Raw genomic sequence first — 25,718 nt, 5'->3', positions numbered from 1 at the left:
CTAAGCAAATGATAACAGCAGTTACCAGTATCAAAAATGCCATTGCGATTGACCGAAACAAAGGCATATTATTTTTCAGCTACCAAGATGCTTCTTTTTCCCATATTAAGCAGAATGTATTAAGTAAAATCTGCCTTGTCAATTAGATTTTGTTGTCAAGCCATCAGTCAACAGACCAAAACGTTTTGCTACTACAATAGCCCAAGAACAAAAATGTTTCACTACTACTGCGACTAACGCAACATGGAAGGACAAATGTGACATGCCTTGCTTCTATTTCCGAGCTGTCAAGGGGTGGCTGGCGCAAACTACTGCCTTTGGCAGGCCTTGCGGCTGTCCCGGTCAGCTTTTCCGCATACTGCTTCAGGAAAGCCTCCAGTATGTCCACCACATCCGGTGTGCATGGCACGTGAACCAGCTGGAATAGCACAAGACAGAAGAACAAGGTTACAGGCATGAGCGTTCAAATAGATTGTACTAGTACATATAATCCACTCATGTATACACCAAGTTGGCAACAACAAGAACTGCCCAAAATACTCTCCTGCTACCAAAAGTAAGCCCAAAGGTTGGGTGGGCATGGGAGACACTCAGATTTGAGCAATGCATTTCTGGGACCTTCTTCATTGAAAAAATGAAGTTTCTCATAGTTTTTCTACAGCAAATTTCTTGCTTGTAGGAGGTGCCGCCCTGCTGGCCCTCCCCGCCTTTCAAATCTGCCACTGCTCTAAGAGTAATTGATCAGCCCACAGTCAGAGACAACTTAACAATGAAGCGGCAGATGCCCCTCAAAGGAGGTCCTCCAGCCAATGGCGTAACCGAGTTTCATGATGCCATAGTTAATCCGACTAAGTCGCGACTATTCCCCATTTAACTGTCACTCCCTGTGATTTCATGCAAGTCAGCACAAGGGGATTGGTCGAGACAATTGGCTGCAGGGGCTCCTTTGAGTGCATTTGCCGCTTCATTCTTGAGTTGTATCCGACTGCAGTGTAGCTTCAATCTTCAATCGATTTCCCTTCAGTGTGCTTTTATTGGTAACCTTCTTATTCTTCTCGTTTTATTGTCAGAAGCGACACAGGCCGGTGCTGGTTCAATAATACAGTCCTGGCTCCGATTATCTGCGACACAGCTTATGAGGAAGACTTCATTACTAATTCATGTAATGCGTTTTGCAATAAATGCTTCTTTCTGCTGTTTTGCTGGTATTAGGCATTTAAGCCTTGTCCTCAGCTTTCTCCTGCTCTAAGAGTTGTGCAGGTTCATGCTCACAGCATACAACTGCGCACTCCATGTGGACTCACCTCAACTGATTAATATGCTTATCGACTTTTATGTGCCAAAGAGACACTGTGGGTTATAAGGGACACCACTGTTTTAGTATGGTGGGACTTATTAAAAAAATAAAAACAACGCATCCTGGCCCATGCTACTTGAGTATAACAGGCTCAAGGGTGCCCTAGTGGAAGACTCCAGATTAATTTCTTCCACCTCTGGCTCTGTAACGTGCACAGAAAACTCAGTGCGTGGGCGCTTTTGCATTTTGCCGCCATCAAAATATACTTTCCACGGCCAGGACTGAATATGTGACCTTGGGTTTAGCAGCTGTATCCCACAACCCATATTCACTAAGGCAATCACTCACTGCTGTGCAAACCACTGCCACGGTTGTACAGATAAAGTACAAAACCATAGCAAAGAGCTGAACATGAAGCAAGTCCTTTGCATTACACCTGTGTGTTATTGTGCTGCATTTTTTAGTGTGTATGAGAACTAGGCAGTGCAAATGCAATCTACTGTAATACAACACCGAGCTTGAAAGATCATCATCACCATCAGCCTGACAATACCCACTGCAGGGCAAAGGCCTCTCCATGTCTCTCCAATTCACCCTGTCCTTTGGCAGTTGCGCCCACCCTATGCTCGAAAGATCAAGTAAGATTCAAACCTTCTTTTTAGAAGTGATGTTATAAAAGTCATCCTCCAGTTTGGTTCGCAGAATCTGGGGAATATTGATGTTGAAATCAGTGGCAACTTCCTGAGGTTCTTCGTCACTGTCCTCTTCATCAGAGAAGTCACTTTGCTTCTGCAGTGTGATAAAAGCAGAATCAAAGTTAGCATACCAAAAGATAGTCAGGCTAATAGAAAGCAGAATGCTTTTGAACACTCTCATTCACCTAGCATACTGCTGACTGCAGTAATGAAAATACTGGCATTCATGCTTCTGTAATTTTGAACACAAAATCTGCCAGGTAATGCTGCTTATAACGTTGCTGTTCAACATGCCAGTGAGCTTTTTCCATTTTACGTTTTCAAGAGTCACAATGAAAAAGCAGAGGCATACTGAAGAACTCTTGTTTTATATTAGACAGGTGGGAGCAGAGAGAGTACAGGGTAAGCTATTCCTTAATAGGGTAAGTTATCTCTTGAAAATAAAACTCTTGATAATACGAAGTCAACCAGGTTTCAACAGGGAATCCCAACAATTTGCATTACTGCAACCCTACAAAAGCACTTTTTAATAAACTATTAGAAATATGCAACAGCCTAAGGACACGGCAGATATTCTCAATGACAACAGTCAATATGTCTGACAGTAAAACTTGTAGCTTCATAGCTTAAAGGAAAAGAATAACAGGAAAGATTTGATCAATTTGACGATAAATTTTTGCATGCCAAAACAGCACTGCGGGCCAAGTGGCATACTGCAGTGAGAAGCTCCGGATTAATTTTTGTCAACTGAGCCTATTTAATGTGCGCTGACATACAAGTACATGGGCGATTTTGCATTACCTCCCCTTCAAGTGGCGGCCACTGCAGCCAAGACTGAACCTAAAAACTCCTGCTCAGTGACCAAACCAAAAGCAACAAAATGCAGACAGGCGACTCGTACGGGGCACAAACTTGGATAAGCAGATCTTCTGATGTGTTGTATGTTTTCAAAAAGTGCCCTCATTGTTTACCAGCTGCCCATGTTTGATTATTTATTCTTCTCTTTTTATTTGAATAGGATTCCAGTCGTTTTCACAAAAAAAAAAAGAAACATGGTTAAAGGGGCAAAGCATGTACATTTGCAGTAGGTGCAGAGAACTTGTCCCAGAAAAACCGTGCGTTTTTATGCTCAGTTTATGCCTAGGGCCCAAGCAAACAAAATACAGCTAAGGAACATCATACAGTCTGCTTTTTATCTTGGTGTACTGCTCATTCTGATACATGGTAGCAAATCACAAATATGAGAAATTTATCCTCTTAACATTTTCCATACTAAGAAATCTGGATAGCCTAGACCTAGCCCAAGCTTTTTATTCCAAATGGCAGTTTTTTTTCCCATCTTTATTACAATGTCATAACAGAACGGCCTTCAATAACCAAACCAGGAGAAAAATGAAGGGTTAGGGAGTTAAGCATATGAGGGCCATAAAGAGTTCCCATCATAATGAAAACCAGTTACCTCTGAAGATTCAGACTGCGAACTGTCCGACTCTTCTCCACGACTATATGATCCACTTCTCTGTACTTTTCTGCTGCTACCATGCAGTTTTCTGCCCAGACTTTCCTTCAGAATAGCTGGAACTTTAGGTTTTTTCGATCGGCTTGTTTGAAGCCTGCAAGAAGAGAAAAAAAAGTGAAAACCACCAAAACGCTGCAACTCTGTGCATTTGCTGCAACTTGAATTCAGACAGGAGCAAAACAAAACATGGCAGTTACTACTCACAGCTTCTGGGCAGCTTCATCCTCTAGCTTTTTTTTCAGGTTTTTGTTTTCTGGCGTGTTGGGTAAAATTAGCTCCTCGGCAACGCAACAGTCCCAGCTGTAATAAATTTAGTAAGCGTACTGAATTTGTTGAAGGTCAGCCTAGTAAATGCATATCCCATAAGCAAGCATACCTGCGTTTCCAGCCAATGAAGTGGATCAGATATTCAGGCACATTGCGGCCTCGACTATCCTTTCCTACCACAAGTTTCAGCACCTGGGCGAGAAGCAGAACTGCAATATTGAATTTCCTTTCCACATTTTAAAAAATAACGCATATTTTCAGTGACCTCAATGTTAAGCATGCAACTTGACAAAACAATGCATTTTACTTTCATGTGCTGCCAAAAGCCATGAGCTGCATGCTTTGCGACTCGCAGCGATGATTACGCACGGCAATGCCTACGCGATGCCATACGATTCACTGCTTATTTGATCGCCTATATTTGTAATGTATAACTAGTTTTATACCCTTGTCACACGGGGCGTTGAATGTTATTCGCAGAAAATGACATTCACACCGAATGCCATCGCACTTCAGGTTTGAACCTGAAGTGACTTTGCACTTCAGCATGCGTTTTACCAAGAATTAGCTTCAACTCATCAACAGGTGCATGGACCATTCTGACGAAAACAAATTGATCGCTTTTATGCAGCAAAAGTAAGGCACTGCGTCAGTCACCTTCGAATCGTAGAGGACCTTGGCTTTTGACGAGTCAGGCTCATAACACAAAACTGTTTCTCCCTCGGAGAACTTGAATTTGACGCCGCTCGCCGAACCCGCAGCTGGATCCTGTGGCTGCAATTTGTGCGGCAAAAGCACACCATCAAAAGTTGTTCATGGATCCGGCTGGCATAACTTAAATGGCGGCCAGTCTACACGACAGATTTAGTACAGCCGAGTTTGATGGCCACAGTGTTGATGTTAGCGGCTGTGTGACGTTGCCATTTCCTCTCCGCCCACCTCCACGGACGCCCCATCTCCGTCCCCTTTCAGACACCGCGTTTCACGCTATGTAATGCGAGCACTATAGCGTGACACGACAAACTTTCGCTCTTCGCGGTCGCTATAGCCGGCATGCATACATATCCGGCAGGCGTTGCATAATTCTCACACGCTTCCAACTGTCTCGGGAGTGCCCAATTCAGCTGCACTGCTCTGACACAACTGAAAATTTCGCTTTTCGCGGTCACTATAGCCGGCATGCATATATATCCAGCAGGCGTTACATAATTCTAGCACGCTTCAGATGGCCTCGGCAGCGCCCAATTTCAGGTGCACTGCTCTGACACGGCTCAAAGGTTCCCCCTCCTCCCTCCAAAACCAGTTTCCCAATCTAGCGCATGCGCGCGCCAAGCTACGACTTGTTTCATTACTTTCAGGACAGACCCTGTATTTACATCACTATGGATTCTTACTGCATTTATTTACGTTACTCTGGAGAAACAATCAGATGGAGTAGATAGTGCCCCTGGCTATAGCTCCCTAAGATATTAAGAAACTCCATCTGTAGCTGGTGTTTCAAGTGAGGTAGTACAGTAGCCAGGTATGGCTTTAGACAGCAAAAAATGGTCATCGCTGTCCTTTGTCGTATGGGTACTTAAAGGGGGCATGACATATTGGTCATTCTTCATATTGCAGTTTTCTGCTTCAGTAACTAATTCAAGAGCTTATGATTCAATTTCTGAAATTTGGCTGCCCTGGACGCGCTGTATTTTCCAAAAAATACGATCGAAATTGAGACCGGGAGACTCCTCCCACCGGCAGAGACCGCCATATTGAAAGCTCTCGTGACATCACTAGCACGTACATGCACGGAGCAACGTCGCCTGCTGTCGTTGCTGCAATATGTGCAGCGAGGTCTCATTATCCCAGGTGAAAATTTGCTGCTGGTTTTCTGCTGGGATCCTATTGGTTCCAGTAGTAGTGGTTTATTAGCACATTCCCAACAGCTACTGGATCCAGCATCTGATATGGAACCAGCAGCTGATGGAACCAGTAGGTGCTGGGGCCATTAGATTCCATACAGCACCGAACCATTACATTTAATTCTGTGTAGATAAATCATTCATGCAATATATCCTTTAATTTTCGAAATTTTCTGAGGCTTTAAAACAAATAGTAACTTCCTAAATGTTAAGCATGCACAAAAATAAAGAGCAAAAACGCTCGAAACCAACGGTAACTGGTAAACTCACCCTGTAGGGCCATGCAAATCTACCCATAGTAGGAACACAAGTACAGCTTTAAACCCGACTTGAAAAGCAGCTATAGCAACAGCCCTATAATATACAGTATTGTGCGTTTTTATCGCTGACACTCAAAAATTTCCCCGCCTCAACCGCTGGCTCGTTTGCGGTGAAACTGCACACAGAGCTTGCGTATTATGGTAACTTTTGTATCGTAGGAAGTGTGACAACGGTACTTATTTGAGCCGTGCATGATGCGAAAACATAATCGTCTACGTAGAGATCGGCAACCAAAACCCACAGACGACGCTTTTTCGCTGAAGGGCGGCAGTGACGCCATCTGTTTGCGGTAGCGCAAAGCGTCCCGACAAGGCCGTCGTGGAGAGCGTTGCAAGGAGCGCGGGCCATTTGAGTATGCCGTTCCTGTCGTTTCGTCTGCTTCTACTGAAGCGCTTACAACATTTTCGACTAATTAAGCAGAAAAATATCAGAACAGATGATTCAACGAGGCTTTACCTTTCAAAGAATATTGTTTGCAATGCTCGCCTCGGCGGCCTTGTGACGGTTTCCACTGCCCAAAACAGATGGCGCCACTACCGCCCTTCAGCGAAAAAGCGTCGTCTGCGGGTTTTGGCTCGCCGATCTCTCGTAGACGCTCACGTTTTCGCATCATGTGCGCCTGAACTAAGTAAGTACCATTGTCAAACTTGCTACGATACAAAAGTTACCATAATACGCAAGCTCTGTGTGCAGTTTCACCGCAAACGAGCCAGCGGTTGAGGCGGGGAAATTTTTGAAAGTGTCAGCGATAAAAACGCATAATACTGTACATACAACTTCCAAGTGTAACTCGTACATTCTAATACCATATGGCCTGCCTCATGCTTATATACCCCTCAAGATGGGTCTCCCACAGGTGTTAGTGGGTAATGGTTAATAAACAAAGCTCTCTCATTAAATTTTGACACTATAATTTATTCAATTTTTAGCGCTCACAGTTGAATAGATTTAGCTGCAAAATTCTGTTAGCTGAAGTATATTGCTACCATGCAAACAAAGGAAAAAGGCCTCCGAAAAGAACAGCAAAAAGTCCTGATGCTGGAATTAGTGAAACCAACAGAAAACCAGTAAGAACCTTGCTGGAACCAGTACAACCAGCAGTAAACCAGTAAGCACCCTGCCGGAACCAGTACAACCAGCAGAAAACCATTACAAACACCCTGCTGTAACCAGTACAACCAGCAGAAAACCAGTAAGCACCATGCTGGAACCAGTACAACCAGAAACCTGCTGGTTACAGCCGAACCAGTACAAACCAGTACAGACGCTGTTTCATCTGCTGGAGGAGAACGCGGTCGTCGTACGCCGCAGCGTTTGTGACTATACATGTCAGCCGAGAAGGCAACAAGCGGCTACAACTTCTCATCTTACTCACCTTCTCCCTGCAACAATGCCTTTTGCAATTTTGACCACGACACCTGCGTTCCATCTTAGCCTAGGAAATTACGAAGGAGGCCGCACTGCGCGTAGCAACGCTGATCGAACAGACACCGAGAAGAACCAAGACCTACTGAAGTAGAGACCTGCACATTTGGCACTGCTCCATCGCGCACCTTCTAGTTCATGCCTTTTGCCGATAGGGAATAGCCACTACGGTCGGTGTGGCGCTACAATCAACCTGTTGAGCAAGATGGCGTCAATTATTTTACTTCAAGGATGTAATAATTTTGTCATTTGTCTACGTTTTGAGCATTCATCATTCATCCATTGCCTTAGCAAAGATGCCGGAAAGTCTCACGCATGCGTCCGCGCATACAGAATATTCACCGCTAGGATTTAAATAAATACCATATTTGCATCGTTCATTACTAGGTTTCAAAATAATAAGACGGGACAAATGCAAAGGGTGGCAGTGAGAGGAGAGAAATCATTTGTCGCAAGCAGACGATGATGATGACCATAACATACGAACAGGTCAACCGAGCGCCCTCAACGGCCAAAAAGTTAACGAAAGTTGGCGCACGCAGTCCCATAGGACCCCGCCAAATGTGCAGGTCTCTAGTTAATAATAATAATTGGTTCTGGGGGAAAGGAAATGGCGCAGTATCTGTCTCATATATCGTTGGACACCTGAACTGCGCCGTAAGGGATGGGATAAAGGAGGGTGTGAAAGTAGAAAGGAAGAAGAGGTGCCGTAGTGGAGGGCTCCGGAATAATTTCGACCACCTGGGGATCTTTAACGTGCACTGACATCGTACAGCACACGGGCGCCTTAGCGTTTTTCCTCCATAAAAACGCAGCCGCCGCGGTCGGGTTCGAACCCGGGAACTCCGGATCAGTATAGTAAGAAAGTCTATGCCATAGCCTGCCCGGGCGCTGCATTTTTTTTTTTTTTCGCTGCGGCTTCTACGACGCGCCGCATGGCGCCGCCACTGCATACGGCCCCGTCGGCGTGACCTTATCTGTCGCCTGCGCTCGCTCGCGCTGACGGGAGTTTCGCCTCCTAAATGGTCTTCTTTCGTCCTAGCCGAACCAAGCCTGACGCTGCCTGTTCCCTGTAGTCTTTAAGATGTCCCCAATTTTGTGACTGCGAGGTGTGCGTTTTTCCACGTTTTCTACGCGCGAGAACTTCAGACGCGTAACCAGTGACGATCTATTATGGCGTTGCGAGTATCCGTTGGTGACAGTCAGCTGAAGCGTAGGCCTCGTCTACGGTTGCGCCCGTCGGTCGAGACCTGCGCATTCAGCTTCAGCGGGCTACGACTTCGTGCGCCTTGCAAGCGCTGTGCGGCGCATCAACCTTCTGCGCGCAGACATCTGTGTAGTGTACATACGTGGGAGGCATCGACCTCTCGAGGCCCAACACAAGTCCGCAGATTTTCGACGACATCAAGGTATGTACTACGTGGTGGTGCAACGCGTGGAACTTCTGCCGATTATAGTAATGAGTTCTGAACTATCATTTCGCATCCTAGGCCCTCGTCCTGCAGCTGCTACGCGACGTGGCCCCTGTGGTTCTCGTGGTGAAGGTCCTGCCACGCTGGGTCATCACGGCGGACGCCGGGGCGAGCCGTCGCTGGTTGAACCTACGTCACCTGCTCAACCGCAAGCTGACGGCTACGCTTAAGCAAAAAGGCAAGTAGAAGACCAGATGAACATAGTGCTGACTTGCAACAACATTTATTGGGCGTACAGGAAATCTCCGTTTGTTCGTGGCGAAACAAAAAGCAAACAGTCTAGGAAAAGTTGTTTAACGCATATGTGACCGTAACTTCCGGCCTCTCCTGGTAAGAGAGAAACTGAGCATACATTGACATAGTTTTCACCCCCTGCTGCTGTCATCTCAGCTTCCATATTTTACTGTATCAGTTGCACTTTATATTTTTTAGAGCAAAACAGTTGCGAATTGAGGCGTGCACCCACAGGTACTACAAAGCAGTCATCCATCATGGGCAGTTTTCACCTTGTTGGCGTACTCTACCAACTACTTGCAAGCATACTTGCAACTACTTGCAAGCATACTCTCAACTACTTACTCTAAATACTCAATACATACTCTCAATCATACTCTCAACTACTTACAAGCATACTTGCTGCTTGTTGCATGAGAAATGACTGCATGCAGTATACCACACGTTGTGTGCTCACTTCACGAACTCTTAGTAACAACACATGATAACTTAGTTCTTAATTAGTTTGATCATAGAACGCTAGAACTTTAGCTAGTGAGGCTAGCCTAGCAGTGCTTTTTGAGGAACTAGCGGGAATTAAATGGGATGTAATAGGGCTTAGCGAAGTTAGGAGGACAGGTGAGGCGTATACAGTACTAAAGGACGGACACATACTGTGCTATTGCGGGTTAGAGGATAGACGAGAACTAGGTGTGGGATTCCCCATTAATAAGGATATAGCTGGCAACGTAGAGGAGTTCTACAGTATTAACGAGAGGGTAGCAGCTATAGTAATTAGGCTGAATAGGAGGTACAAGCTGAAAGTGGTGCAGGCCTACGCACCCACATCCAGCCATGATGACCAGACCGTTGAAAGTTTCTATGAGGACGTAGAATCGGCAATGAATAAAGTAAAATGATGTAAACTGATGGGCGACTTCAATGCGAAGGTGGGCAAGAAGCAGGCTGACGACCACGGGGTAGGTGACTATGGGATAGGCTCTAGAAATAGCAGGGGAGAGTTATTAGTCGAATTCGCGGATAGAAATAATTTACGGATCATGAGTACCTTCTTCCGCAAACGAGAAAACAGGAAGTGGACCTGGAAGAGCCCCAATGGTGAGATTAAAAATGAAATCGACTTCATACTATGCGCTAAACCTGGCATCATTCAGGATGTGGCCGTCCTCGGAAAGGTGCGTTGTAGCGACCACAGAATGGTAAGGTCTAGGGTTAGCTTAGACTTGAAGAGGGAACGGAAGAAGCTAGTGAAGAAGAAGACCATTAACGAGTTAGCCGTAAGAGGGAAAGCACAGGAGTTTAGGATAGCGCTGCAAAACAGATATTCGGCTTTAACTGAGGAAGATGATCTTGATGTTCATTCAGTGCACGATAATCTGACATCAATAATTACGGAGTGCGCAGTAGAAGTAGGCGGTAGGACAGTTCGAAAGGATACCGGGAAGCTATCTCAGGTGACGAAAGATCTGATTAAGAAGCGCCAAAACATGAGGGCATCTAACCCGACCGATAGAATAGAACGGAGCTATCAAAGTTAATAAATAAGCGCAAGGTAGCCAACATAAGGAAGTTTAATATGTAGAGAATCGAGCATGCTATAAAGAATGGAGGTAGCCTAAAAACTGTGAAGAGGAAACTAGGCATAGGTAAAAACCAGATGTATGCATTAAGAGACAAGCAGGGCAATGTCATTAGCAATATGGATAAGATAGTTAACGTAGCCGAAGAGTTCTACACAGACCTGTACAGTAGCCAATGTAATCAGAGCATTAATGAGAAAGACAGCAGTGCACAGCAATGCGTCATCCCGCCAGTAACGAAAGATGAAGTAAAGAAAGCCTTAGAAGCAATGAAAAGGGGAAAAGCAGCTGGGGAGGATCAGGTAACAGCAGATATGTTGAAGGATGGAGGGGACATCATGCTAGAAAAACTAGCCACCCTGTATACGCAATGCCTTATGACCTCGACTGTGCCAGAAGCTTGGAAGAATGCAAACATTATCTTAATTTATAAGAAGGGAGACGCCGAGGACTTGAAAAATTACAGGCCGATCAGCTTACTATCCGTTGCCTACAAAGTATTTACTAAGGAAATCGCTAATAGAGTCAGGGCAACGTTAGACTTTAATCAACCAAATGATCAGGCAGGCTTTGTAAAGGATATTCCACAATAGATCATATTCACACTATCAATCAGGTGATAGAGAAATGCGCAGAATATAACCAACCTCTATATATAGCTTTCATTGATTACGAGAAAGCATTCGACTCAGTGGAAACCTCAGCAGCCATACAGGCATTGCGTAATCAGGGGGTAGAAGAGCCTTATGTCAAAATACTGGAAGATATATATAGCAACTGCACAGCTACTTTAGTCCTCCATAAAGTCAGCAATAAAATTCCAATAAGGAAGGGCGTCAGGCAAGGAGACACGATCTCGCCAATGCTGTTCACCGCATTTTTACAGGAGGTATTTCGAGGCCTGAATAGGGAACAGTTGGGAATAAGAATAAATGAAGAATACCTAAATAATCTGCGATTTGCTGATGACATTGCCTTGCTAAGTCACTCAGGAGGTGAACTGCAAATCATGATCAATGAGTTAGGCAGGCAGAGCAGATCGATGGGTCTAAAAATTAACATGCAGAAAACCAAGGTAATGTTCAACAGTCTAGCAAGGGAACAACAGTTCACAATTGGCAGCGAGAGCCTAGAAATTGTGACGGAATACGTCTACTTAGGGCAGGTAGTGACAGCTGATCTGGATCATGAGAGGGAGATAACTAGAAGGATAAGAATGGGGTGGAGCGCATATGGCAAACTCTCGCAGATCATGAGTGGCAGTTTACCAATTTCCCTCAAGAGGAAAGTGTACAACAGCATAATCTTACCGATACTCACCTACAGGGCAGAAACGTGGAGGCTAACGAAAAGAGTTTAGCTTAAGTTAAGGACAACGCAGCGAGCCATGCAAAGAAAAATGATAGGTGTAACATTAAGAGATCGGAAGCGGGCAGAGTGGGTGAGGGAACACGGGTTAATGACATCGTAGTAGAAATCAAGAGAAAGAAATGGGCTTGGGCAGGGCATGTAATGCGAAGGCAAGATAACCGCTGGTCCTTAAGGGTAACGGAGTGGATTCCAAGAGAAAGTAAGCGGAGCAGGGGGCGGCAGAAGGTTAGGTGGGCGGATGAGATTAAGAAGTTTGCAGGCAAAGGGTGGATGCAGCTGGCAAAGGATAGGGTTAATTGGAGAGACATGGGAGAGGCCTTTGCCCTGCAGTGGGTGTAGTAAGGCTGATGATGATGATGATGATGATGATAACATATGGCAACACGACTACTTTCACTATTCAGTTGCGCACATTGCAAAACCATGAGAACATTGCTTATGTATTGTTTAGATTTCTCTGAAGAGGTCTTGCCCTGACGAAATGGATGAGAGCTTTCAGCATTTGTGTATGCGGGTGACTTGCGCCAGTTGCCCAACTTATATTCCCATTTACATTGAAAATGTGCTCCAGCTATCACGTTTTGTGAATGCAGTTTGCTCACAACTTAAAAAAAAAAGCCAGAGCACACTTTTTCTGTCATTCTTTACCTTCACACTCTGCCACACAACACAATCTCAAGAGGCTGGCCGATGTTAAGGTTAGTTTTTCAGTGCCTAAAATGCTGTGTAACATACGTAAAATCATTATATCTGTTAATGATGGCAGGAAGATATAAAACAGCATATTAAACATATTACTGTGATCAAATGAGAAAAGATTACTGCAACCGCTGCAATGGATAAGTGAGACTGAGTTACACACCTTCAGTGAAGATTATGCTTGGTGAGGGCACTTCCTGCAGATTGGTGAGATGCAGCAATCAGTCCTCATAAACAATGAACCTCCGAGGTGGTGATGGTTCAGAGGAAGACCTACAGGCAGTTTAGTATTGTCATGTAAATAATCAAACAATATACCGAATGTACAACTACCATAAACCCTAAAGAACGACCACTCTCAGGTGCTGCTACAAAAATATTTCCATCTTGATGTTACGCACAGGTTCTGCTGAAGCAAATTTGGCCATTAACGAGGATACCTACATGCTGCTGAGCTTTTGTATGTGTGCCTAGGCCTTGCTTATTAATACACTTACGCTGCTGAGGTGTCCAAACTTGGTAAGTGCTGTCATGAGGATTCTCGTCAAATGTTGCAGACAAGCCATCCCAGTTTGGCGACGAACACCTCGGAGCTGTGTCCTCTTGCAGCATAATAACGGCAACTGTGAAGTTTGTCTGAGATTCTGCAATTGGGAGGAGAATTAAGAGCGATGTGCAGTTGCAAACATTGTGAAAGTAATCAGCCAGAAAGGCAGAGTTGTACCACAGCTGAGTAGTGCGTGTGTCTAGTATCAGAGATGCATTACGTTGGTGTACCTCGACTGTTCAGTGCAAAGAAACCAGCCTATTGTGTGCATACTTGTAGGTTTACTCCACAGAAGCATATGATTTGTCTTTCTTGAGGCACAGTACAATGGTTTCCAACTGCTGGGCAAAACACAACTTTTATTGCTGAGGCTGCTCCCTGGTAATGATCAACTGAATAACCAGCTCGCTTACAGCTACTTTGAAAGAAACTTATGTCTGGCTTGCCAAAGTAAACCACCTTGACGCTTCTCTCAGAGAAGAGTGCTGCTCAACAAACAATTCATATAATTGTTAAAGAATTCCAAAGAAGACCTCACGCTAGTGTGCTTGCAGGTTTGGTTTATGGAGTTTAATGTCCCAAAACGACTCAGGCTATAAGGAATGCTGTAGTGGAGGACTCCAGAAAATTTCAACCATCTGGGGTTGTTTAATGTGCACCGACATCGCACAGTACATGGGCCTCTAGCATTTCGCCTACATCGAAATGCGTCCGCTGAGGCCCGGATCGAACCTGTGTATTCCGGGTCAGCAGCCGGGCTAATGACTATATCATTAGTACTCTTTCCAAGAACACAAAGAATGTTATGTTAGAAAATCACACGTAATGGCACAATAATGTATAATTACTGCTGCTGTTAGAGATTAACAGCACCAACTACTCTCAAAATCGCAATGCATGCATTACAGTATGTTTCTTTCTTATTTTTGAACACGGAGACAAGTACTCCTTAGCACACATACCAGCTTCCTGTGTTGCATGCCCTGTTTGCACACCAGCGCTTTTCGTTGTAGGCATGAATGCCACCTGCGAAGATTTCCATGCCACTGGGCATGTGCCTGAACCTGTGCATCAGACTTGGTAGGTGCAGGTTTTTCTGGCACTGTGAAAAGCTGTGCTGCTTGGCCATGGGTAAGTACTAAAATCGAAACAAAATGAACAAAACTGTGCATGGAAACTAATGGGAAGGCTTCAGAGTGTACAAACAGGCATTTATATAGATAGGCCATTACAAACTTATGCTAGTCAGTCATACAGGCTGTTTGTCAAGTGCTTGCCCAAAACCCATGTATCACAAGATTTGATATGTACAAGAAAACAGTGGATGAATCAATGGTTTCCGAGGACCTTCACTGAAAGAAGGTGGCAGTGGATGCCACTATGCTTTCTATTTTTTTTTATTCTAAGCCAGTCAGTGTGTGGAACTTTTATTTCAAGTAGAAATCTCGCTATTGTTTAAACTATCCCAAATCTGAATCCTGATCTTGTATCACTAGGTCACTGCACTGCTTTTAAGCCGACAATCTTGCAACTGTCTCTGGATAATGTCAGTGATGGATGTTTCACATTAATTTCATTACTTCTGAAGCTTGTACATGTATAATTCTGGATGACTACTGCCACATCCTAGGAAGATAGACCCTTTGTTTTTAAAATTACCCTAAACTTCCTTAATTAGTTATCTTTCTGTAGCCGTGATTGCCGTTCGAAACAGTAGGGCTCAGCATCCTGAATTATCATGGAATAATTCTTTCCCAATTTTTTTTTTCTATTTCCTACACAAGCCCACAGCCTTCCTTTCTGCCTCTGTTTAAAGTTCTTTACTTCTGTTTCAGTTGACCCCAAACTAGTTTTGTATTCCTTTCCTTCCATTTTGAGTCAAGGCTGTTCTTATTGATACCTGAACACCTGAAATGACATAACAGTTTCACCTGATTTCTAACACCATTCTTCACAGCAAATTTTACTCTGCATTTCTCATCTCGTACAGCATCATTTTAAATTTCACACAGAGCACCGAATGATGGTATTCCAACAACACTGTGGTTCATTTCTGGAAACTTGTACAAAGCTGCTTAAATGCCTGTCTTGCTAAGTTAGAAGTCAACAAGGAAGGAAACTGCAGGCACGGCAATTGGTGTGCATCAAATAAAATGAGCACAAACCTCCTAGCTCTATACTGGAGTGCATCGCACAGACATAATGTCCAACTCTGCACTTTGGTAGCGAACAGTTATACCTGTGCTACACAGGTACGTTGAAATGACATTCGAGTCGAACGGCATTCGAAACTTCGAATGGCATTCGGACTGGATGGACCCGCACGGTGCTACATGACTATTGCAGAAGCATTCGAAAGCTTCAGTATTCTGCCGCCAAGCTACAGGGGCGCTGCTGCCGTCAAGTTTTGTTTTAAACAAATATAGCAGCAACAATTAATTTGTATAGTTACAGTCCGCTATAAAATTGCTACTTTTAAAAGTAATATGTCATTCTTAATAAATTTTACTATTTATTCATTACTAAACACCTCTGTTCTAACAGAGGCCCAAGCCCAGCCATTTTTTGTGTGCGGTCTGTTGGCTACATCACCATCATCATCATCAGCCTTACTACACCCACTGCAGGGCAAAGGCCTCTTCCATGTCTCTCCAATTAATCCTGTCCTTTGCCAGCTGCATCCACCCTTTGCCTGCAAACTTCTTAATCTCATTCGCCCACCTAACCTTCTGCCGGCCCCTGTTGGCTACATTTGGCTCTTATCTCCTGCGTGTGTCGAAAAAAAACTAAAAAGTGCAATAAACTTCACTGAATAAAAAAAAGCTCACTTAAAATGTACACACAGACGCACACAAAATAAAAAGACAAAACACAGCAAAAGCAACAGCACAAAGTGAAAAAACTGGCACCAGGCCAAAATGGCTGCCTTTCTTTCCTACGATGGGTTCCAGAGTATGCGGTAAATATTTGCTTGCTAACAAAACTTCTGGAAAAGATCTGTGTAGTGTATATAAATAGTATTTAGAATTTCATCATTTAACGAACGTATTTGCTCTTCAAAACTTATGCTGCCACCTATGGTATGAAGACGCTGCGGTAGAGAATAGTCGCGCTTGCACCTCGAAGGCATTCCAAAATCTCGAATGTCTCCGCGGAGCTCCGTCGACTCGAATGTCGTGAATCGAATGTCGTTCAAGAATGTCGTGTAGCAGCGCAGGTTTGGCAGTCGAGTTGAATGACATTCGTTTGGAAGGCATTCGAAACGCCCGTGTAGCACAGGTATTAGTCTATGAAGTGCACAAAATGAAAGTAGTGCTACACGACTAACAGGCTTCCTAGTGTGCCAAGCCACTCCCAGCAGTGCTCCAAGGCGTCCCTGTGTTGTGCTGTACGAGACTAAGAAGGCAGAGGCTGCCCGGGTTTCTGGCTCATTTCTTTTGCACTTAGGCACTGCACTTTCAAAACTAAGCTCTGGCACCACTCTTTCCATCAAAATTCCCCTCAGTCATTCATATCTATTGCACCCACTTAGAAGTACTGGAGACTAACAATACAGTAGCTCAGTAACAATGGTTACAATGCCAGGAGCAATTTCTGCTGCATGAAGGCATTGCAGTGCTAAGCTCCTTATTATCACCTGCTGCTTGTATTACCAAGAAACGCTTGGGAGAGAGTGGAAGAGAGGAAAAATTTTAATTCTTGGGCTCGAGGGCTATCCATTTTATTTAACCGCAGCGCTTTCGGCGCCGTTCCGCACACAGCACAATAGCGGAAGCCGGTGATTGGGCAGAGGTAGAAACAATGAGGCCATTTTCATACGAAGCTCTAGTAAAGTCGCGGCGTTCACACCAGGTCCTTCTTGTACGTTTTCGGGGCTACTGTGATCTTTAGATAAGCAGCCAACGAAAGCATCAACCTCCGGCACCATGAGAAAACCCAAGTAAATGAGATCATCGAAAAATGCCAACCTGTGCTCGAAGACGAGAACTCTGAAGTCTCGTCTATGCCCGCATCATGGGAGTCAGGAAGCCCGCTGACACCATCGACGACGCACTGCGCAAAAATTTTGCACAAGCTGACGCTCCAGCACAAACATGCACGCCAGCAGACATCATTGAAAAAGCATGCGATACACACCTGACCCTTTGGCACTGTTGGTCCGCTCTGTCAGCTCTCTGCAGCAAGAAGGCACTGCACTGCTGCGATGTAGTACAATGTTGGCATGGCGCCAGGGCTCAGGAAGCGTTTTGCTTGAATGCCGAAGCCAGCGAGGTTTACCGGGTTGCACTTATAGCTGCTGTTAATTGTCAAAGTGTAGCGAGCATATAACACAGTATACTTGCTTGGAGTCCAATAGTGGCGCCCAGCTACACGCACAAAATCTATCCAGGCTTGTTTCTACGCGGCATCCCGAGGAAATTTATGCAACGCCGCATCGGTGCCGGAATTGCAGAGGAAAAAGTCAACAACACACGAAACGGGAGGCATGGCGACTGGTGTGCCTAGAAGCTCACTGCGCGTAAACTAAAACGCAAGCAGGACTGCGTGACTGGCAGGCTCGCTACAACAGCATGCGTTGAATCGTTCATCGTGAGCCACAGCCGTGAGCATTTAGGAAAAGGAAGATTCGCGAGCAAGGCTGCTAGGCTGCAGAACTTTGCCCCTACTTCAGAAAACTGTGTAATGACGTAACAAATACCTGATATGTTTTCTTCTCCATACCTACGTCACATTGATGCACTAGCGATGGGTTGGACTTCCAGGAGCGAGTATTTTCACAATATATTCTAGACCTCCCTTGAGTTTAATACTTGTCTCCTATGGTGCTCACATACCCAGGAAACGTATGACAGTCTTTGTACAACCTTGGAATTAGGTGTCTCTACCCCTTTAAAACTGGCCATGAAGGATGCATGGCTGCACATTGCAGTACCAGTGGCTGCGTATGTCAGTTTGCAGATTCATTCTCAAAAACATGAAGGTAAGTAGGAGCAGAAAACTATAGAAAATCAGAAGACTGCAGCAGGAGGTGGTGACTGTGTCAGTATATGCTCGCTATCATGACGCAGATCTCGCGTAGCTAAGGGGCACATGCAGGCATTAAAATATTTATCCTAGCATGTCTGCTTGGTGACCTGCCATGAATATATATTCGGACATTTTGTCTTCACTTCACTTTGTTTTCTTCAAAGACCACCTCTGGAGTTATTACATGAGGGTTGGGGTTACAGATATTTGAGGGAAAAAAAAGGCATTGCCTTTGAAAATGCATTGTCAAGGCTTCAAGAAATGAAAATGGCCATGTGATGACAGCAACTTCATGGGGAAGGGCATTGCAGTCCACAATTGCTCTGCGGGAAAAAAGATCCTGAAAAAGTTGTGCGAGCAACAGGGTGAGTTATCTGAAACGGATGCACAGTGTGGCGAGATATGTGGGTGCGATGCACAATGTAAACAAAGGCTGGCTAGGCGCCGTCAAAGAGGCTTTCAAGGCTGTCTATCAGAGATGAAACGCTGATGGAATATGAGTATGCATGATGCACGAAATAGACGGCATGGCTTTGAATTGATTCGAGCACATTTGTTAGGTGGATTCCAGATGAGACTGGCGTACTAAGTTTTGATATGATACGTGTTTTATATGCCAGAAGTTTCACGTGTTCAAATTAATTCTGTTTCAAGCAAGTGCTGTGTTTGTGTGGTCTGCTTTGTTTCTGCCTGTTCATGTGTTGTTTACTTCAAAAATGTACCTAAAAGGTGAAATTTTACTGTAGCTCTATTATGTTGTTATTTAAATGCTTCCCCACGCTGTTTGCTCTGTGCCTAGGGCACTCGCCGAGCCGGGTGATGCAGGTTGGGCGGAGGCTAGATGGCACCCATGTGCTACTGTGTGATATTGCAAATGGCCAAGGTTAATTTGGAACCCTCCACTGAACCCTCCACTGCAGCAGCCCTCATAGCTCAAGTCAGTTTTTTTAACCCTAGATACCATACCCTGTTTCATGTATTGCCTCAATTTGCCCTATATCTGAAAAAATTCTATTTTATTTTCAGCATCGCTTCCTGGGTGCAGCTAAAGCACCAAAGAGGCACCTTTTTGCTGGTGATGGATACCATCTGTCGGCTGGTGAAGGAGTAGAGGAGCTGGCTGAGATCCTCGTCAGGAGCCTGGAAAAGATTCATGGACCAGGCATCCTTGCTCCTTTCTCAAGGGTGCCAACCAGGCACATCATTTACGCATGCCATCACTGCGGTACAAAGGGCCATGTGAATGAGAACCGCTATGAGTACTGCAGGCCGTAGGACCTGCACTACTACCTCTCGTAGCAGTGGGTACTGTAGTGACAGTGAGACCTAGTTCTGATATGCTTCTGAGCTACATCTGCTCCTTGGAATCTGTTGACATCATCTGGTTTTTTTTTTGCATGCATTGACACCACACAGCATGCTGGCGTTTTTGCATTTAATCTTCACAGAACTTGCCACCGCTGTGGTTGAAATTAGTCTGGAGCTCTCCACTGTTGCGTCGCGTATAGTCCGTATGAAGCTTTGGGACATTCAACCCTGCACTAACGTTGTGCTGGCCTGCTTGGCAGCCTGCATTGGCAAGCTGGAAATCTTGGATGGGAAGAACAATTGGGAGTGTGGAATTCTACTTCCCCGCAAGCTATGTCCCTGCGAATGGCAAGCTCTTTTATAAACATGTGGTGCAGCTACGTCTTCATTGCTTTGGAATAACGGCACCCCACAACCATGTAGTGCTGCAACGTTGCCTCTAGTCGAATACTTTTCATGGAGGCAAAGCACTTGCAGAACTTTGCAGTGCCCCTTCACCAATGTCGTCGCCTGCAGTACCTGGTTCCAAGTTTCCCACAAATACAAGCGACCATGTATCATACAGCTTGCCACTGTTCACAAACTATCACAAGCAAACTGTTCAGCTCTGAATCGAAGACATTTCTTGTATGCTGCAGTTTGCTTTGTGGTTCGCATTGTCGACAGTACACTTCGAGGAACAGACAACAACCGGTATCAGACGAGGTACCAGGCACCTGGCTTGGGACCCATAGAGCTGAGAAATCATGAATGCATCATCAACGACTAACACAATGGCAATACCAGCTTATTACAAGGTACAGCCCATTTGTCTGCGTGTCTGCAATTATGCTTGCACCAAGCTGCAAATTACTGAAAGATGTCCAGCACACCTTTTGGGCAAGTATAGCCAGATCATTAGTCATCACCTTTCTTGCAGTCTGTACAGACTGATCTGGCTCCACATTATGTACAGACTCTGCCAACCCAGGCCTTGTACTGGAGTGAACCGTTGCAGTCACAGCCATGCGAGTGCCCTTTCCAGACTCCCTTGTTCAGGCTGATCAAGCGTGAAGCTGTTTGTTCAACTGGGGGAAAAGCAGACAAACTGCTGCCTCCACTGCAGCTCTCTAGCCCGCCACATCATCTTTGTAAGTGGGGTCTGCCTCCTGCTGGAAAATAAGCCTCATACTGCGTCCTTTTGCAATGCTGTGGCCTGTCATTGACTGACACTGTTTGAATCAAGTGCCATGGAGAGTGTTACCTAGTATCTAGATGCCTAATGAAAAAGCATCAATGCCTCCAGCAGTCAGAGGCAACAGCTTCACTTCCTCTTTGGCTCCCTGCACTACATAGTAGCCTTTCAGAAGATCTTGGGGCTCGCAGCTGTGTTGTGCAATTTTCTCTTTCGACGTCTCAAGCTACAGAACAGTCGGTACTGGACCTGCCTCCAAGAACATGTCTATTCTTATCTTGGTACCCCGGTTGTCTTGAGATTTATAGGAATCTACGTCTGCAAAATTGTTCCCGTGTACATTCTCCTGTGGTGCCTTGCATGTCACTGCCTGGATAGAGAAGGAGCAGCTGTAATAGGAGGCTGTTATTGTACTTCTGTTTTTCAGAGAGGGAAGGAGGGGTCACTTCAATCATTGTGATATGTTGCGATGTGATGCGTACTGAGTGAACTTAGTGAACGACGGCACATTTCCGAATGTTGTGTGTGTATTGCAACTGTAGAAACTGCTTAAATAGTACAAGTGCAATGGTGTGCAGGTGTTACCTTTTATACAAAAGTTTGAGCTCTACACATTTCTTGACCCAGTTCCTCCCCTCATGTCTTTTTTGTAGTGCAGAGGCAGAAGGGTTAAATAGCAGGGTACAAGTAATGCTTGTGGAATGTCAATCTGATAAGCGTTGGTTGAATGGTCCTATCTGTTCTGTGTACGTGGCAATGTCTGTTCATTGAGAAATATAACACTAAGTGTTTACATGTTGAGTGTGTTTCTGCCGCCGCAGTTTCTGCGGTTCTCTGGCTTCTCGGAGAGTGGTATCGCAAACTGGTGCTGAGGAAGGATTTTCTCACATCCAACCATACTTTAGCTATTGGTCAGCCCTGTAACGTTCCCACTGGCTCTTCTCACGCGTTTTTGAATGCAGTCTGCATTGGAATGTTATGCAGCCATTTGCTGTGCATCAGAGTTTACACTGACAATGTCGCCCAAAGATGTGTTCCTAAAAGCCTTGCACCCTGTCACACAAAAGTGTGCTTACGGTGTGGAATGGTAAGCACTCTGTGTGTGTGCAAGCCTATAAAGCAGAGAGAAGGCTTCGAAGGGGAAACTCAAGACGCACTTTATACATGAGTGAACAACAAACAAAACAGCGCACTACACATACACGAAGATAACGCTACAGAAAACTGCGTAAACCACAAAGTTGCACTCGTACAGTCTTGCTACCAAACGTGGGTGGTTCGGACATGGAGTGCGGTGTGGAAATATGGGGGGGGGACAAACCTTTCGCCCCTGCTGTGCTCCCACTCCGCGGATGCAGCGTTCCCGCTCGCTAACCGCGGATGGGGTTCGTGCTCGAGGGACAAAGGGAAGGGACGGCACAGCGTGAACACTCATATGCTGTTTATTACACTTGCAATTAATACACAATGCGGGCCAGCTAGCTACAAAACATCAACGAGGCATTCATCGGAAGTAGAAGGCAACGTAAGAAGGACTTCCGACTTACTGGCTGGGGCAGGAGCACGACTTCGGAAGTATCGGCGGCGAACATTTGTATGCGCCGACAATGGCGGCCGGGTTTTCCCGTGCGCGTCGCATTCTTGAGGCAAAGCCATTCCCTAGCATTTGCTGGGGAAGGCGACCAGAGCGCGCGTTTGCTGCACTCGCTTCGCTGCCTGGAATCAGAAGTCCAGCGGCAAGGCACAACGGATCCCCGTGCGCCTGTCGCGGAAGGTGACGTGAGCGAGCGGATAAACCGCTCGTAACGCTGGCCGGATCGCGAAGAGCCTGTCTCCGGTTCCGCAGAATTGTGCGTAACCTACGAGGTGGCGCTCCCGTCGCCGTTCCCTTTCCCCCATGAGGGAGACTTTCCTCGCCCAGCCGGGGGCTGTCCGTCACGACGGCCGACGAAGATGGGCCGCATCGAAATGGAGGGGGGAGACAGGTTCTCCACATCCTACCCTCTTTAAATGTCGGCCTACGGTTGAACCCATCCATGGATGTTATCGACGAAGGGGCCATGAGCGTTGCGGTGATGACTGCAAGACAGCTCGTACAGGCGGGGTGCCGGGGTCATCCGATGAGCAGCAAGGTCACCGGGCACTTGTCCTTGTCCTGCGGCAGGCATCCAAAATTATCATGTCGGGAGGGTGTTGTTCGCGCCGACGCGCCTTTGTTGGAAGGTAGAAGGGCTGGCCCCCGCCTCTCATAGCCGCTGCAAACTGCTCGCCGGAGACTCCGGAGCTCGATGACTCACGGCCGCAAGGCAGCAGGCAGCGACCCATACAATGGACTGCAGGCCGGGGCAGCTTCTCTTGAACTCTGCATATCGCTCCTAGGATCTCCAACAGTTTGAATCAAAAGCAATGGAGACCGCGCAAACTCACCATTTGGTTAAATGCGGAGCAATGCAAGTGCCAAAGAATCCTATCCGGCACCGCCTGAACGCTTGGTTCATTTGAACGTAGCTGGCTCTCTTCGGTCGAAGCACATTCGCGGTTCACTTTCCGGCATGGTGATGTTAAGCTCACTTGAGCTGCGTTAGTTAGCGTCTCTGGTTCCGCGAAATTATAAATTCACTTTGCAGCCCAAAAAATAAGTTCGTTCGAACAAAGTCAGCTTTCTGTAGCTGAGCTAGACCTCTCGGCTGTAGCGAGGTTAAATATACAACAAGCAAGCCCGTTTGCGCATGCTTGTGCCACGGTACAGCTATGTCCTCCCAAAAGCGACAGGCAGCTCCCGAAGAGCCTTAGGCCTACTCGCTCTTACACTTCCGGGTGCCAACAAAGGGCCAAGGACAATAGCTAGAACACAACGCCACGAGGAGATACGTTTCTGCCAAGGTGACCCTAACGCGAACGGCACCTACCGCTTCTCGCGGTGTCGCAGCGCCCCGGTGCTTTTCCTGTAATCACGACTGGAATCCAAAACAGCTGATTACAGCACCCGGCTCCCAGGGCCAAAGAGACAGAACAGAGAATATCTACAACTATGTACAAGAAAAATCAGGCCACCCTTCAGGCTTCCGCATTCACTCGCTTCTGGCTTGCTGCTCTCTGTGGACGTCTCGGTCTCGCTCTCCACGTATGGACCTCGTAGGTTCACCTTCGGAAGGTGTACCGATGAAGTGCTCATCAAAAGCGTAGCATGCACGGTAATTCTCCCATGCTGCTATTATGCTCATCTCGCTGTCAAGAAAGCATCTTCGCCTTGCTAGCAACTTCGAATTCGGGTCAGGCCTAACGCTGTTCCAAATTCGGGCGGGCATTCCACGAACCGAACTCACTGTCGTCCCTCGTCCCAAGAGCTTGCCCCACGTTGGGCGCCAGTTGTGGGGGTTCTTACCAGGCCGTCAAGCCTCCTTCGAGGTCTAGGCCGTGAACTCTGAGCTCCCGGTATCGCACACCACGCGCGGCCGTTCTCACGCCGGCGCAGCGGAAACGCGAAATAAACACAGCACGGAACAGGACGCTTTGCTCGGGGCCAAACGTTTATTGGGTTCTCCCAAGTCGCTGGCTGCTTGAATCTTGATCTGTGACCCTTGCCGTCTGGCTTGGTCGTGCGGCTGACGGGGCAAGATGACGACAACAAAGAGGGAAGAAGGGAGGTTATTACCTGACGTCCTCTCGCTGTCGCGGCTTGCTGAAGTCTCCCCCGGCCACGGCCGGTACCCGCCGATCTCGGCGCACTTGCCTGTAGTCACATTCGGCCAATCAGCGACCGCTCTGGCGGTGCCTCGCCATGCGCGCTTGCGACCGGTTTTTGAGGAAGGAAGTGGCACAGCGCTCTCGAGCAGACCATCTGGCTACTCGCCCGTGGGGAAGGAGGAAAGCTTCCGCTTTCCTGCCTCTCCATGGCGCGCCCCGCCGGCCCGGGAAGGGTACGGCACTCCAAAACTCCCACAACGGGCAAAAACACAGGTGGTACCTTGTTTCAAGAGACGCCGCTCTTCCACGAGAGCAGTGTTGAGGAGGATCAGGTGAAGGGAGACGGTGCTGCCACGTCGCCTTAGCTGGATGTCGGCGTTGAAGCATCCTCGTACTGGTGACGAAGTCTGGGAGGTAGCAATGGCCACTGGCAGAGTCGTCGATCCGGAGGCACTGACACAGGGCCCGCTTTCCGAAGACGTGGTCAGCGTCGTGATCCACAGGACTGGGGCATCAGCTGGCGGGGACCACGCCTGGTCAGTAGGCCTTGCAATCAAACACCTCCTGCAGCAGCTGACGGGCGTGTGCCAACGTCCGCATCTAGAACATTCCTCCTCCTGTCCACGTCTCCATCCCTGCTTTAATGAGTCCACTTCATTTTCTTCTACTTCCCGCCTTGTAGCAAAAGGACAAAACATTAGACCCTGTTGGGTACCAAGTCATGTCGGCATAAAGGGCAACAGAAAGAGCAGATTTGTGTGCGGCTCAAGCTTGTGGCAAGCTAATAAAGAATGCAAATGTGCCCTATAAAGATTGCATGAAATTACTAGAATGTAAGGCAAGGAAAATTTGGCAGTCCTCTTGGGACAGCGAATTAAATAACAAGCTACACTTAATAAAACCAGTGCTCGGTGAATGAAAGTCGTGTGCACAGAAACGTTTCAACGAAGTCATTATCTGTCGCCTCCGTATAGGCCACACACACATTACTCACAACATCCTGCTAACAAAAGAAGACAAACCAGTTTGTACATGTGGAGACGAACTTACAGTCAGTCACATTTTAATTTCATGTTCTAAACTAGAAAAGCTACGGAAAATGTGCTTCTCTCCGTTTTATATCCAACGCATCCCTTTTCATCCATCACTGATTTTAGGTGAAAATGCAATTGTGGACATGTCCCGTGTTT

The 25,718-nt window shown here is 46.3% G+C and overlaps 2 protein-coding genes across 6 annotated transcripts in view; one reads left to right on the top strand and one right to left on the bottom strand.

Moving 5' to 3' along the window:
- The window catches only part of LOC144112699 (MSL complex subunit 3-like), a 31,277-nt gene extending 23,731 nt beyond the window's left edge, over positions 1-7,546 (bottom strand). For all 3 annotated transcript variants that reach the window (XR_013310384.1, XR_013310385.1, XM_077645524.1), the window contains exons 1-7: positions 7,379-7,546; positions 4,436-4,552; positions 3,888-3,970; positions 3,716-3,811; positions 3,452-3,605; positions 1,949-2,086; positions 267-418 (exon numbers count right to left, since the gene is read on the bottom strand). Coding sequence is in view for 1 of the 3 variants with exons in the window: in XM_077645524.1 (XP_077501650.1) it covers positions 267-418; positions 1,949-2,086; positions 3,452-3,605; positions 3,716-3,811; positions 3,888-3,970; positions 4,436-4,552; positions 7,379-7,432 (794 nt within the window). In the remaining 2 variants the exon portion in view is untranslated. The remainder of the gene's footprint in view (positions 1-266; positions 419-1,948; positions 2,087-3,451; positions 3,606-3,715; positions 3,812-3,887; positions 3,971-4,435; positions 4,553-7,378) is intronic.
- Positions 7,547-8,325: 779 nt separating this feature from the next.
- On the top strand, positions 8,326-25,081 carry LOC144112701 (uncharacterized). Of its 3 annotated transcripts, XR_013310386.1 has the most exons (3): positions 8,326-8,837; positions 8,919-9,078; positions 19,386-25,081. XR_013310386.1 is itself a non-coding variant. In XM_077645530.1 (2 exons), the coding sequence occupies exons 1-2, from the start codon at positions 18,241-18,243 to the stop codon at positions 19,632-19,634; spliced, it is 321 nt and encodes a 106-aa protein (XP_077501656.1). In that variant the 5' UTR covers positions 17,305-18,240; the 3' UTR covers positions 19,635-25,081. The 3 variants fall into 3 exon arrangements, 2 of the variants coding, with proteins under 2 accessions (XP_077501656.1, XP_077501655.1); XM_077645530.1 differs by lacking the exons at positions 8,326-8,837; positions 8,919-9,078 and adding an exon at positions 17,305-18,312; XM_077645529.1 differs by lacking the exons at positions 8,326-8,837; positions 8,919-9,078 and adding an exon at positions 17,305-19,296.
- The last annotated feature ends 637 nt before the right edge of the window (positions 25,082-25,718 follow it).

The sequence above is a fragment of the Amblyomma americanum genome, chromosome 1 (assembly GCF_052857255.1).
Source record: "Amblyomma americanum isolate KBUSLIRL-KWMA chromosome 1, ASM5285725v1, whole genome shotgun sequence".
Taxonomy (NCBI): domain Eukaryota; kingdom Metazoa; phylum Arthropoda; class Arachnida; order Ixodida; family Ixodidae; genus Amblyomma; species Amblyomma americanum.
Note: the sequence above shows the minus strand (reverse complement) of the source record. Positions and strands in the feature narration are given on the sequence as shown.